The 13,669-nt window shown below is 40.1% G+C and overlaps 1 protein-coding gene across 5 annotated transcripts in view; it reads left to right on the top strand.

Annotated features, from left to right (window-relative positions):
* Nucleotides 1–13,669, top strand: part of Atl1 (atlastin GTPase 1) — a 73,476-nt gene that overhangs the window by 29,146 nt on the left and 30,661 nt on the right. For all 5 annotated transcript variants that reach the window (XM_021228819.2, XM_005072790.4, XM_040742997.1 and 2 more), the window contains exons 3-4: nt 6,593–6,840; nt 13,361–13,495. In XM_021228819.2, the coding sequence (XP_021084478.1) occupies nt 6,593–6,840; nt 13,361–13,495 (383 nt within the window). The remainder of the gene's footprint in view (nt 1–6,592; nt 6,841–13,360; nt 13,496–13,669) is intronic.

The raw sequence follows: 13,669 nt of genomic DNA, 5'->3' as shown, positions 1-13,669 counted from the left end.
CTCTTGCTGTGATTAATATTGTTCTGCGAGAGCAGAACTTAACACACTCTTCTGAGAATTAACCGAGTTCTTCTAGAAAGACAACGTATGTTCATAAGAGTTTTCATGACCTTATCACTTCCTAATGGGTGTACCACGTCTCAGTAGGAACCAATTCAACATGTCTCAGAGGGAACAAAGCACTTTCAGACCATAGCCAGGTGTTTCTCAGCCATCTGACTGTATCCACCATAGTCAAATGCTCTCCTGACCTGGTTCACTTCTGACCTGGTTCATTCCTTCTTCTGAGACTTGAATGCTGTTTGAGGAATTGGTACTGCGTTTAGTTAAAACGTATTTCAGAAGGCAGATATCTGAAGAGGACAAATCTTGGTTTAGGGCAGAGGCAGGGGATAGCCCAGCAGTAGACTGCTTGTTTAACACACTAAAAGCCTTGGGTTTCAGGCCCAATACTGCAAAAGGAAGCAAGCAAACAGACAAGAAACACAACAGACTTACCTGTGTCATCCATTTCTGCCTTGCAAAGCAGAGCCAAGAACTGTATGCAGGAAACATGCACTGACCTTTTCTCTTCCACATTCCTAATACTCCTTATAGTGGTTTGGAAGAAAATGGCCCCCAAAGGGAATGGTACTGTTAGGAGCTGTGACTTTGTTGGAGTAGGTGTGGCTTTGTTGGAAGAAGAGTGTCACTGTGGAGGCAGGCTTTGACATCTCATATATGCCCAATGTCTTAGACCACTCCCTGCTGCCTGTAAGCCAAAATGTAAGACACTTAGCCACCTCTCCAGCACCATGTCTACCTGCCTGCCACCATGTCCCACCATGATGACAATGGACTGAACCTCTGACTGTGTGTGAAACACCACAATTAAGTGCTTTCCTTTGTAAGAGTTGCTGTGGTTATGGTGTCTCTTCACAGCAATAGAAACCCCGAGATACTCACCTTATCTCAAATCTTCCCAGATCATTCATCTTCCTCCCACTGATCTCACCCCAGATAACCTGTAAACCAATTCTGTCTATGCCATGGTCCGTCTTACCCTTCAAACACTCCAAACATGAACACATTTCTTAGAGTTATATATATTGTAACACTATCTTAAGTTATTAGAATATGCAATGACATTTATTTCAAATGAGCCTCCTTATTTTTTGCAATTGTATTATATTTCATAGGTGAATAAACCACATTTGATTAGTCAGTCCCTCATTTTATGGACTTTTATATTGCTTCTGGTATTTGTGTCTATGTGACTGTATCTGTGGAACAAATTCCTTGAAATAGCCTTTTTTTTTTTTTTGGTTTTTCAAGACAGGGTTTCTCTGTGGCTTTGGAGGCTGTCCTGGAACTAGCTCTTGTAGACCAGGCTGGCCTCGAACTCACAGAAATCCGCCTGCCTCTGCCTCCCGAGTGCTAGGATTAAAGGCGTGCGCCACCAACGCCCGGCCTTGAAATAGCCTTTATAAGTTAAAGAATATATACATTTATACTTTTCATAGTTATTTGCCTAACCATTATATAAGAGACGGTATTCATTTTACTGTCCCCTTGCAATGACTGACAAACCATATAAGGAATTGCCATACCCTTGATCTTTGCAAAGCAGATATATTAAAATGCTTATCAGGATGCTTTTCACTTTTATTTGCATGACATTGAACATCTTTTTGTAAGTGTAGAGTCTCGATATGTTTATTGTTAGTTGCTTGTTTGTAACCTTTGTTTTTCCTCTTTTATACTTAGATCTATCATTTCAGTTGATTTTTGTGTGTGGTATAGAAAGCCAGGCATAGTGGTGCACTCCTTTAATCCCAGAATTTGGGAGGCAGAGACTGGCAGATATCTGTGACTTTGAGGCCAGTGTGATCTACAAAGCAAGCTCCAGGACAGCCATGGCTACACAGAGAAATGCTGTCTCAAACAAACAAACAAACAAACAAACACAAAAAAAGAAGAGAGAGAAGTAGGAGTATAGGTTCATTTTTACCACATGCATATTCAATAGCTTTGCATAACTTTTGGAAGAGCACTCTTTCCTTGTTCATTGCAGTTACAGCTTTATTATAAATCAGTTGTGTGTGTGTGTGTGTGTGTGTGTGTACGTGTGTGTGTGTGTGTGTGTACGTGTGTGTATGTGTGTGTGTGTGTGTGTGTAATCCGCAAACCTTTTCAACTGCCTTGTCTTTTCTTTTTTTAAACAGAGTCATACTCTGTAGCTCAGGTTTACTTTAACTGTGGCAATCTTCTTGTCTTAGCTTCCCTAGTACTGCTATTATAGGCATAAGCCACCAAACTGTGTTGTTTTCTTTTATGTAGCCTCCTCCATCCAGACTGTAGTTCAGGCCAGCCGTGAGCTCTCAGTAGTTCCCTAGCCTCACCTTCCTGGATGCTAGGATATCAGGCATGTTGCTAATCTCACCATATCTTAATTACTGTGCATTCTAAATATCAATGGGTAGTGCTTAAGTCCTCCAACTTTGTTCTCCAAGATTTCTTTGTTAGCTTTTGTTCTTTGTGTTTCTAGCCCATTGATTTGTGTAAGAAATATTGCTGAGAATTTGATTATTGTTATAGTTAATCCAGAAATCAAAGGGAATGTTGGCACATTCCCCTTGTAGAGTCTTTAAGGCTGGGAACATTTGTGTCTGTATTTTAGTGCTGTTTTATATTTTCCCTAGGGCTCTAAAGTGCCTTTCATTAGATTGCAATAGTATGTTGGCATCACAGTGGCTGATTGTGTGAATCTCTTCCCATCCTCACAGTCAGACTGCAATGGGCCTTGGTGGTAGCATTATCTCATGGCACTTGGCAAATACTGCAAATCTGAACTTTTCTCACCAATCATAACCATTATCTGATTGCTCTCTATATGCTAACATATCACTTAAATTTATTGCTAAATGTGCACATTTATAATGTTATATGAATGATATTTCTTATTCAAAAACTAGAACAATAGAGTAAAATTCATGCTTTTGATATACTATCCTGTGGCTTTGACAAGTTTATACAATCATGTTATGATACCATGATCAGAATATAATCTTTACAAAACTCCACATATTTTTCCTCTCTCTGTAGTCAATTTCTTCTTTTACTCAACTTATAGCCACCACTAATTTACTTAGCCTGCTACTGACATTTCCTATAAGTGGGACCATGTAGTATATTGCTGTTTAAGTGAGATTCATGGTGAGATTAAATCAGGTTGCAAGAATCAGTAGTTCATTCCTTTTTTCTGGTAAGTAATATCCCATTGTGTGAATATACTGTTTGTTTATTCAATCCCCAGCCAAGGAGCATCTGTTTACAGTTCAAAACATTAACCAGCATGAATAGAGCTACTGTAAACATCTCTGGATAAGCTTTTCTGTTTTTATTTATATTGGGGAAATTTCTAGAAGAGGTATATCTGAGTCTTTGGGTAAGTATATATGCAGCTCCATGAGAAACAAACTATTTGCAAATATGCTGTCCAGTCTTGCCTTCTTACTTGGAAAATCTTAGTATTCTGTTTACTTGCATTTTCCCCCCAAGACAGGGTTTCTTTTTTTTTTAAGAGTTATTTACTTATTTATTTTCTTACATTTACAATGTTTTGCCTGCATGCCACAAGAGGGTATCCAGATCTCACTATAGATGGTTGTGAGAATTGAACTCAGGACCTCTGGAAGAACAGCCAGTGCTCTTAAGTCTGAGCCACCTCTCCAGACCTTGCTTCACATTCTTGTCAGCACTTGGCTTTTCTTTTCTTTCTTTCTTTCTTTCTTTCTTTCTTTCTTTCTTTCTTTCTTTCTTTCTTTCTTTTTTTTTGAGACAGGGTTTCTCTGTGCAGCTCTGTCTGTTCTGGAACTTATTTGTAGACCACGCTGGTCTAGAACTCTCAGAGATCTGCCTGCCTTTGCTTCCTGAGTCCTGGAATTAAAGGCAAGGGTCGCCACTGCCAGCTTGGTTTTCTTTAAGTGTGTAGTATTATCTTTTTTATTTTTTATTTTTGGGATTATAATATAATTATGGTATATTTCCCTTCCTTTTTTCTCTATAAACCTCCCCTTATACCTCACTTGCTCTCTTTCAAATTCATGGCCTCTTTTTTATTGTTATTATAGTCATATATGTGTATATGTATGTATTCCTAAATATAGCCTGCTGAGGTGGTATAATCTTACTTGTCTGTATTAGGACTGACTATTTGGTATTGGATAACCAATTGATTGGTGCACTCTTGTTTGGGGAAGACTGTTTCTTCTGCTCAGCATTCCTTAGTTGCCTGTAGTTCTTTGTGTAGGGCTGAGGCCTCATGGGCTTTCTCTGTCCACTTTGGCATGCCTATTGATGTCACCCTCATTCAGCTCAGTCATCTTGGTGAGAGTTTGTGGTTGTAACTTTTGACATTACTAAAAGCACAATCTCACAGCAACTCCTTGGTCCTGAGATTCTTACAATCTTTCTTCCTCCTTTTCAGTAATGTTCCATGAGCCTTGTGTGTGGGAGTGTTGGTAGGCGTATCCATTCTGAATGGGCTCTATAACTGTACATTTTGATTGGTTGTGGTATTCTGTAGTGGTCTCCATCTGCTGCAAACAGAATTTTCCTTGATGAGGGAGGGTGAAGACTCCACCTATCTATGGGTATAAGGACAAATGGTTAGATTGTTGTTAGTGATCATGCTCACACACAAAACTTGTGCTAACCTTCTCAAGAAGAGGGAAACCATGTTCAGTAGTAGGTACTGGACACCTACTACTCAGGGCCAATGGAGTCATGAGTCTTGGAGGAAAACCTACAGCCCACACTCTACTAAAACAGCACAATCCCTCATATTATTTTTTAAAGGAAGTTTTGTTTTTTTTTATTTTCTGTGTAGAGTGTTTTGCCTGCATCTTTATCACTTGCATGCAGTGCCTGAAGAGACCAGAAGAGGGCATAGAAACCCTTTTCTTACTACATAGCCCAGGCTAGCCTCAAATCCAAGGTCCTCTTGCCCCAGCCTTGCCAATTATTGGATTGCCACCATCTGCCACCATGTCTACCAGTACAGTGAGTTTTTAAATCTAAAAATTAATTAACATATTGATTATTATACTTAGCTGCAAAGGGTTAAAATAGCCCAAACTAATATTAATGAAATGAATAAGAGAAGCTTTCCACACTACAGGCAATGAATTTTCTAGTCTATTTCAATTAAGATAGAGTGTTATTGGTAATGGCATAGGACAAGTTTGATTTCTCTTATTCTTTATCCAAGTATCAATTCCTGACAGATTTAAATATCAAAAGTAAAACTTTAAAGCACAATAGATGTGAATATTTCTTAGGTTTTTCATAAGGAGTTTGTATGCTAAATATGTAAGAATATTATAATACTTTTTAAATTACCAGTTGCTCTACAGCAGCATTAACTTGTGAAGAGTGGAAAGGCACCTGTGTGCTTGGGCTGCAGTGTTGCAGGTTGGGTGTAAGTTGTTCTCCTCCTGTTTTCTATTTGTCCTTTAAATGCCTCTTGTGTTTGGATGTTCATTTCTTCCTCAGACTGGGAAAATGTCTGCTGTAATTTCATTAAATACTCTGTGCTTTAGTATTTACCTTAATGCCTTCTATCTTATGCTTCTTAGAGTTGGTCTCTTGATTGGGTTCTAGAGTTCCTGGTCATTTTGGTCATTCTTTTTTTTCTGTTTATTTTTTTAAAATATGGGGTCTGGAGAGCTGACTCAGTGCCTAAGAGTACTTGTTGCTCTTCCAGATTGACCTGAGCTCAGTTCACAGTGCCCACATCAGGTAGCTCACAACTAGCTATACCTCCAGCTCCAGGGACCCAGTGCCCTCTTCTGGCCCCATTGACATTTGCACACATATGGCATACTCAGTCAGAGGTACATACCATATACATAAATAAAAAACAAGATGTTTATGTATGTGTGTAGGCATGCATGTGGAGTCAGTTATCTGCTTTCCAAACAGCATGAAAACCTGAACTTGGTTTCCAGTAGGCATTACAAAACCAGGCATGGCTGTATGCACCCAGGAGCCCAGCACTGGGAAGTGGAGATAGCAGGGTCCTAGGGCTTTCTGGCCCCAGTCTAACTAAATCAGTGAACTCCCGATTCAGTGAGGTATCGGTCTCAAAAACTAAAGAGAAAGCGATTGAAGAAGACCCTTGATAAAGACCTGTGACTTCCATCTGTATGCACACGCTTGTGAGCTCTCACACACACATGCATGTACACAAAGAAGCATTTAAACAAAGGACACTTTGTTTAAATAGTCAAGCTTATTCCTAGAGGATGGAGGATGTGCCAAATGTAATCATGATATTCATCTGTTCCAAAAGTTGAATACGTACTTAGATTTTTTTTCTTTTTTAGCAAATAACTTTGTACTGACTTAGAACATTTTGAAAAGAAAATAATGGTTGATGGAGTCACATGACCAGAAGACTAATCTCTGATCTGGACTAAGTGATATGGTCTGAAGGAAATAAAACATGTGACTGGAATGAGCATTCCCAATTACATTTAAGAGCCGAAAGGCACCTATTTCATGGTATTTTGAGATAATTAGCAAAGTAATTGATAACTTTGTTCAACAGGTGGGTTTTCCGAGAAGTCAAGCGAATGGAGCTCAGAAGAGGAGGAGCCAGTGAAAAAGGCGGGACCTGTCCAAGTGCTCATTGTCAAAGATGACCATTCCTTTGAGTTAGATGAGGCTGCACTGAACCGAATCCTTCTTTCCGAGCCCGTCAGAGACAAGGAGGTGGTTGCTGTGTCTGTCGCTGGAGCCTTTAGGAAAGGAAAGTCTTTCCTGATGGACTTCATGCTGCGCTACATGTACAGCCAGGTAGGGAGGCGCTGAAAGCATTTCTTTCCTGGGCCCCTTCCACATCGTGTTCTCGTTAGCGTTGAGTATTCCTGTTTGTATTCGTGTGTGTACTGAAAGTAAGGGCTATGGTGTAGCCATTCCATCCTCAGTGCTTTGGGAGCAAACTACACACGATTTTACTTGGAAGCTATTGTGTAGACTTTACCTGTGGATATAACTTACTTTTTACTCTTTTAAAAATTAGTGCTAGCACATTATTATCTCGCTAGATGCTGAAAAAGCCTTCCACAATTTTTCTCTTTTTTTATTAATTTATTTTTTACATTCCAATCCCAGTTTCCCCTCCTTCCTTTCCTTCCACTCCCTCCATTCCCCTCTCCTCCAATCTGCTCCACAGAGAGGGTAAGACCTCCTATAGGAAGTCTGTCCCATCATCTAGTTGAGACAGGACCAAGGCTCCTCTCCACCCCCTACACCCCTGTGTCTAGGCTGGGCAAGGTATCTCTCTATATAGAATGGGCTCCACTAAGTCAGTTTGTGCATTAGTGTTAGATCTTGGATCCACCGCCAGTGGCCTCATATATTGTCCCAGTCACACCATTGTCCCCTATATTAAGGGAGTCTAGTTTGGTCTTATGCAGGTTTCCCATTTGTCAGACCTGAGTCAGTGATCTCTCACTAGCTCGGGTCAGCTGATTCTGGGGGTTTCCCCATCATGGTCTTGACTCCTTTGTTCATATTATCGCACCCCTTCACTTCCATTGTACTCCAGGAGCTTGGCCCATTGGTTAGTTGTGGATTTCTGCATCTGCTTCCATCTGTTTCTGGAAGAGGGTTCAAGCTTCTCTGGGGTTATGGATTGTAGGCTGGATATCTTTTGCTTTATGTCTGATATCCACTTATGAGTGAGTACATACTAGATTTGTCTTTCTGGTTTTGGGTTACCTCATTAGGATGTTTTTTTCTAGTTCTGCCCATTTGCCTGTGAATTTTAGGATGCCATTGTTTCTTACCACTGAGTAGTAGTCCATTGTGTAAATATACCACATTTTCTTTATCCATTCTTCAGTTGAGGGACATCTAGGCTGTTTCTAAGATCTGGCTATTACAAACAATGTTGCTATGAATATAATTGAGCAAACGTCCTTGTGGTGTGAATGTGCCTCCTTCGAGTATATGCCCAACAGTGGTATCATAGGGTCTTCAGGTAGGTTGATCCCTAATTTTCTGAGAAATTGCCATACTGATTTCCACAGTGACTGTACAAGTTCTTATTCCTACCAGCAATGGAGGAGTATTCCCCTTTCTCCACATCCTCTCCAGCATAAGCTGTCATTGGTGTTTTTTATTTTAGCCATTCTGATCCATGAAAGATGGAATCTCAGAGTGCTTTTGATTTGCATTTCCCTGATGACTAAGGAATGTTGAGCATTTCCTTAAGTGTCTTTCTGCCATTTGATACTGTTCTGTTGAGAATTCTCTATTTAGATCTGTACTCCATTTTTAATTGTATTATTTTGTGTTTAAATATAATCTATATGGAGAAGCACAAATATCAAATATGCATTTGTTTATTTTTATAAATGCATATCCTGATGCAGCCCAGAACTCAAAACAGAGACCACCATTCTCTCCAGAAAGTTCCTTCACAATCTTTCCTAGTCAGCTCTCACTTTGTCCTAATCCCAGAGGCAACTGGTAGTGTGTGACAAATCATGTAATACAGAAATGTGACTTCTAGGGAGCTTGACTATACCAAATGCAGAAGGATGAATGGGAAATTAAAACAAGGTTAGAGATTGGCATAGGGAAACATCCTGGCATTTCCCCCTGAATTCTCCAGTGAATTCCAATGCAAACATGGAGTTTTGAAGTAGAAGAGATATACCACGCAAAGAGTTTTATATTCTGAAGCACTAGACAGGCTGAGGTAGAAGAACTACAAGTTAAAAATTAGCCAGCTTGCCGGGCGGTGGTGGCACACGCCTTTAATCCCAGCACTCAGGAGGCAGAGGCAGGCGGATTTCTGTGAGTTCGAGGCCAGGCTGGACCAAAAGCCTCCAAAACAATACAGAGAAACCCTGTCTCGTAAAAACCAAAAAAAAAAAAAAAAAAAAGAATTAGCCTGCTTGGTGTGGTGATGCATACCTTCAATCCCAGAACTTGGGAGAGAGAGACAGGTGGATCTCTGTGAGTTCAAGATAAACCTGGTCTATAAAGCAAGTTGCAAGACAGCTGGAGCTATACAGAGAAACCCTGTCTCAAACAAGAAAAAAGAAAAGAAAAGAAAAAATTTAGCCTAGACTGCATAGCAAATTCCAGACCAGCCTGAGCCACATGACAAGACAGTTGCAAAAGGGCTTTGAGCTGGGTCTTTACAGCACAGTTATCCATTTTTAGTTTGATCTTTTATGTATGAAGTATTTTAAGACAACTTTGAGGCCGACCTTTATCTAGATTTAGGTCAAATAAATAAAGAACAGAAGTACTAAGATAATTTAGGTTTTTTAAATTTTAAATTAGAAACAAGCTTGTTTTACATGTCAGTCCTAGTTCCCTCTCTCTCCCCTCCTCCCTTACCCCCCACTAACCCCCTATCACATCTCCTTTCTGCTCCCCAGGGAGGGTGAGGTCTTCCAAGGGGAATCTTCAAAGTCTGTCACATCATTTGGGTTAGGAATAACAGGGACATCAGGCTCCTCTGCAACATTGGGGCATCCAGCTCTGGCCTACAGGCCAAGCATATATGACAGACTTTCCTGTGAAGCAGGGAATTCTGAAGAACTGTCCTATCTTGTCTTGGCAAAGTTTGGCAGTTGCCTTCTTTTGCATCCTGCTGGTGCAGTTTGGCAATTTCTTTGCCCAAATGACTACCTTTGTCATAAAGAAAGCAAACTCCGTATGGAGATTCTTTGATCCCATCATCTTCCCTGAAGTAGATTGGTGCTTCCAGGAGCAGACGTGTCCCACTGTCATGAAAAGCTTTAGGTTATCAAACATACTAAATGCCATATTCTATAGGTCTTTGAAGTGTTTGAAGACCATCTATCTACCTAAATATATCTGTGTATGACCTTGAAAACATACCTAACATGACTCTAAGCTTAATTATTATAAATGACTATTAATCTGTATTTTTAATTATACATTTTTAAATGACCTGTATAAACACAGTACCTTAAACAAGAGTAGAAACATACATACAGTATAACAAAATTAACCTTAAATTTGTGTCAGTAAACCAAGATATAAATATTTAAGATTAATAATTGTTTTTTAGATTAAAGTAGATTCAACAATCTACCCTTTTATCCTATCATTTCTATATCCCCCCCTTTTTCTTTTCAGAAAGAGATTCTTGAATATAATCTCCTTTGTTCAGCTTTTTTCCTGACCATTACCAATAACAACTTGTAATCAGCTCCCTTAAATGATAATAAATATCCATAACCCATTTTGGGGGAATATGGGCATAGTTTTCTAGACTACTTCCTGTTAATTGGGGGGGCACTGGTAATCTTTGGGGGGCCCTGAGAAAATTTAGGATTATGGTCAAGTCCTGACTGGAGTATTCTTTGAGGCTGGATCATCTCAGGCAGTAGCCTTGAAGCTGTTCTAGATGTAGAACTCAGAGAAAACTACAACAGAGGTGCTCTGGGTCATTTGGGCCATCTGTGCCCATTGGGAATTATACAGGGGAGTCTTCCTCAAACAAACCTGATTTTTCTTAACCCAGAATGAATCCACTGCCTCTCATTTCCTGTGAAAATAAAAGCAGAACCTTTTTCTCAAAGTAACATATCTTTTGACTTAAATTTTGAAGTCAAGGTATTTTTTAAATATATAGGTTGGTTTAATCTAGCAGCTTTCATAATCAAATGTCTCTCGGCAGTTATTATTTGTTCATTAGAGTAAAAAATTTAAGGAAAACACAGTAACATACAGTATTTAGACTCTTTGTGTATTTACCATCTTTACTTGGCTTTTTTATATTTTTTATTACACTATATCTTTTTTTAAAAAAGATTCATCTACTATTTACACAGTATTCTGTCTGCACATTTGTTTACCCGCCAAAAGAGAGCATCAGATCTCATTATAGAAGGTTGTGAGCCACCATATAGTTGCCAGGAATTGAACTCAGGGCCTCTAGAAGAACAGTCAGTGCTCTTATCCTTTGAGCCATCTCTCCAGTCCATGCTATATCTTTTTTAAGGACTTTATTTTAAAACTTAAGTTTTTGTCTAAGACTGTATATATTATTTCTCTTCTATCTCCCAAGCCTATGTACATTTTTTTAAAAAAATTCATTGTGATGCATTTAGAGGTCCTTTTTCATCTGACTCTGTCCTTACTGCACATCTATAGCCTTTTCTGTCTACATGAGCAAAAGAACTGCTGTGTAACTTAGACCATTATGTGCTGGTGCTGGCTCCTTCCCCTTGGTTCCCTAAGAGTCTAGTCTCATGGCAGAGGAACGTTTACACCCGGCTCTGGGATCCCTGTTTACTGCCCCAACTCTGGAAAGTTTCTGGGTCTAGGCTGCCATCAAGTAGCATGTTGCCAGCTGCTCATAAACACCATATAAGTATTTGGTAGTAGTACCTCTGAAAAGGGCCACTTGTTTTTGCCATTAACACCAAGTCAGAAAGCTGTCTCTTAATGGTGCCATGCCTCTGCTCACAGCCAGCAAATAGAGCCCACCCAAAGAAAGGCAACTACCAAGAAGCAGTGCTTGACTTCATTCTTATGTGTCTGGAGTACTTTTTTAAGCTTTGTCAGGTTTTATGTGGAAATTTCGGCCCCACATTGGGTGTCTTATGTAATGAGATGTTTCCTATCCTGACCACTGTCTTCCTGTCCCAGCAGCTGCTTTCAAATTACCACACAGAGACTTAATAGTATTTATAAATGCTAGCCAATAGCTCAGTCTTATTAATAGCTAGCTCTTACATTTTAAGATGACCCATATTCCTTATTTACACTTTGCTACGTGGCAGTACCTTTATTAGCTGGCACATTCATCTCCTGTTCCCTCTGCATCTGGCTGGCAACTCCTCAAACTCTGCCCTTCTTCCCATCCTCCTTAGCTTGGTCACCCTGCCTACTGCCTATACTTCTTTCCTGGCTGTGGCTAATCAGTACTTTATCATATCATTTGTGTGACAAACCTTTACAGTGTATAAGAGGATTATTCCACAGCAGTGATTCCTGCTGCATCTTCCTGCCTCCCTTTTGCCTGCAGGATAAGCATCTGTATTAGGCACCTTTCTAGGCCTTTAGAACCTGGCAGTCTAACCTCTCTACCTGCCAGTCTTCTCCCCCACAACCCATGTACCAGAGCATCTGTCTATGTCCTTACATAGTATTCCTCCTCACTCATTCCCTCCTTCTTCTCCTTGCTCCCTCCCTCCTTTCTTTCCTTTACTCTTTTGCTGACTTCTTTCCTTGCATATCTTCTCCAGGTTGTTCACCGGAATAGTCCTCAAACAGTCTTCTGTTATCACCTGTTGTGGCAACTCATTCAGCCAATAGTCTGTGAGGTACTGGCCCCTTCTAGGTGGAGTCTCAGGTGCTACTTGTGGCCTAGGAGCAAACTGGTTCTCTCCTTCTTGGGTGAGGAAGGCCCAGGAGCCTCACGTGGGTAAGGCAGTGGCTGGGAAAGTCTCCAGTCAGCAGCACAGTGGCAGGAACCCACAGCCCAGCGCCTCTGGAACCTCCCAAGATTTGTTGACATTGAGTGCTGTGACTGCTGACATCTTGTAGGAGGAGTGAGAATGCCTACACCCCGCTTGATGGGCGTGTTGCAGATATCTCCTGTTGCAGACCTGCAGCAGTGTGGCTTTCTGAGGTCTGACATTGTCCATCAGTCCTGCTCACCTGTGAATCAGAACAAAGAGCCCTGGATGGTGAAGAGAGAGCTTGCTCGCTCTGGGTCCACACATAGCACCTGAGACCCCACCCAGAAGGGGCCTGTACCTCAAAGACTATTGGCTGAATGAGTTCCCACAACAATCACCTTTTCAATGAAGTCTTACCTCATCAAGAATTAGTTGTTCCAGAGAGATAGTTTAGAGGTTAAGAGTACTTACTGCTCTTACAGAGGATCAGAGTTTAATTCCCACGACAGACAGCCCACAACCTCCTGTGACTCTAGCTAGAGGGCGTCCAACACCCTCTTCTGTCCTGAACAGGCACCTGCATACGTATGTGTATCCTCACACCAGGCACACATGCACATAAATGAATGAATAAATTAATCAGCTGTTTCATTTCCCATGTTATGTTTCCACTTATATGTTATATACATTTCCATTCTACATATACATGTGTATGTGTATAAATTGTAGTGATATTAGCCACTTAACAGATAGTTGCCTCTGTGATTATATTTGAATGAAAAAAGTGACTATATCAGTATAACAGATATGCACTTTTTCCTTTTAATTTGAATTATAGAAAAAGAAGCATCAAAAAGGATGAGAGAAAAAAATACATGCATATCCAATTCTAATCATAGACTTCATTAAATTTATAGGAATCCGTTGACTGGGTTGGAGATTACAATGAACCGTTAACTGGATTTTCATGGAGAGGTGGGTCTGAACGAGAAACCACAGGAATCCAGATATGGAGTGAAGTTTTCCTTGTCAATAAACTTGATGGTAAAAAGGTATGACACATTTTAAATAAAATTAAAATTTTAATTTCAGTAGTAACTTTGAAAGTGGTCTTTTAAAAATTTTGTCCATTTCACAAGCTAAGAGTGGTGTCTAGTTGAATGATCCCTGTTAAGCTGTTCAGTGATCCCAGGAAACAAAAATCATAATGGATACAGAATATCAGA

The sequence above is a fragment of the Mesocricetus auratus genome, unplaced genomic scaffold (assembly GCF_017639785.1).
Source record: "Mesocricetus auratus isolate SY011 unplaced genomic scaffold, BCM_Maur_2.0 Super-Scaffold_15014, whole genome shotgun sequence".
NCBI classification, from domain to species: Eukaryota; Metazoa; Chordata; class Mammalia; order Rodentia; family Cricetidae; genus Mesocricetus; species Mesocricetus auratus.
This window is presented reverse-complemented; position numbering and strand designations above follow the sequence as displayed.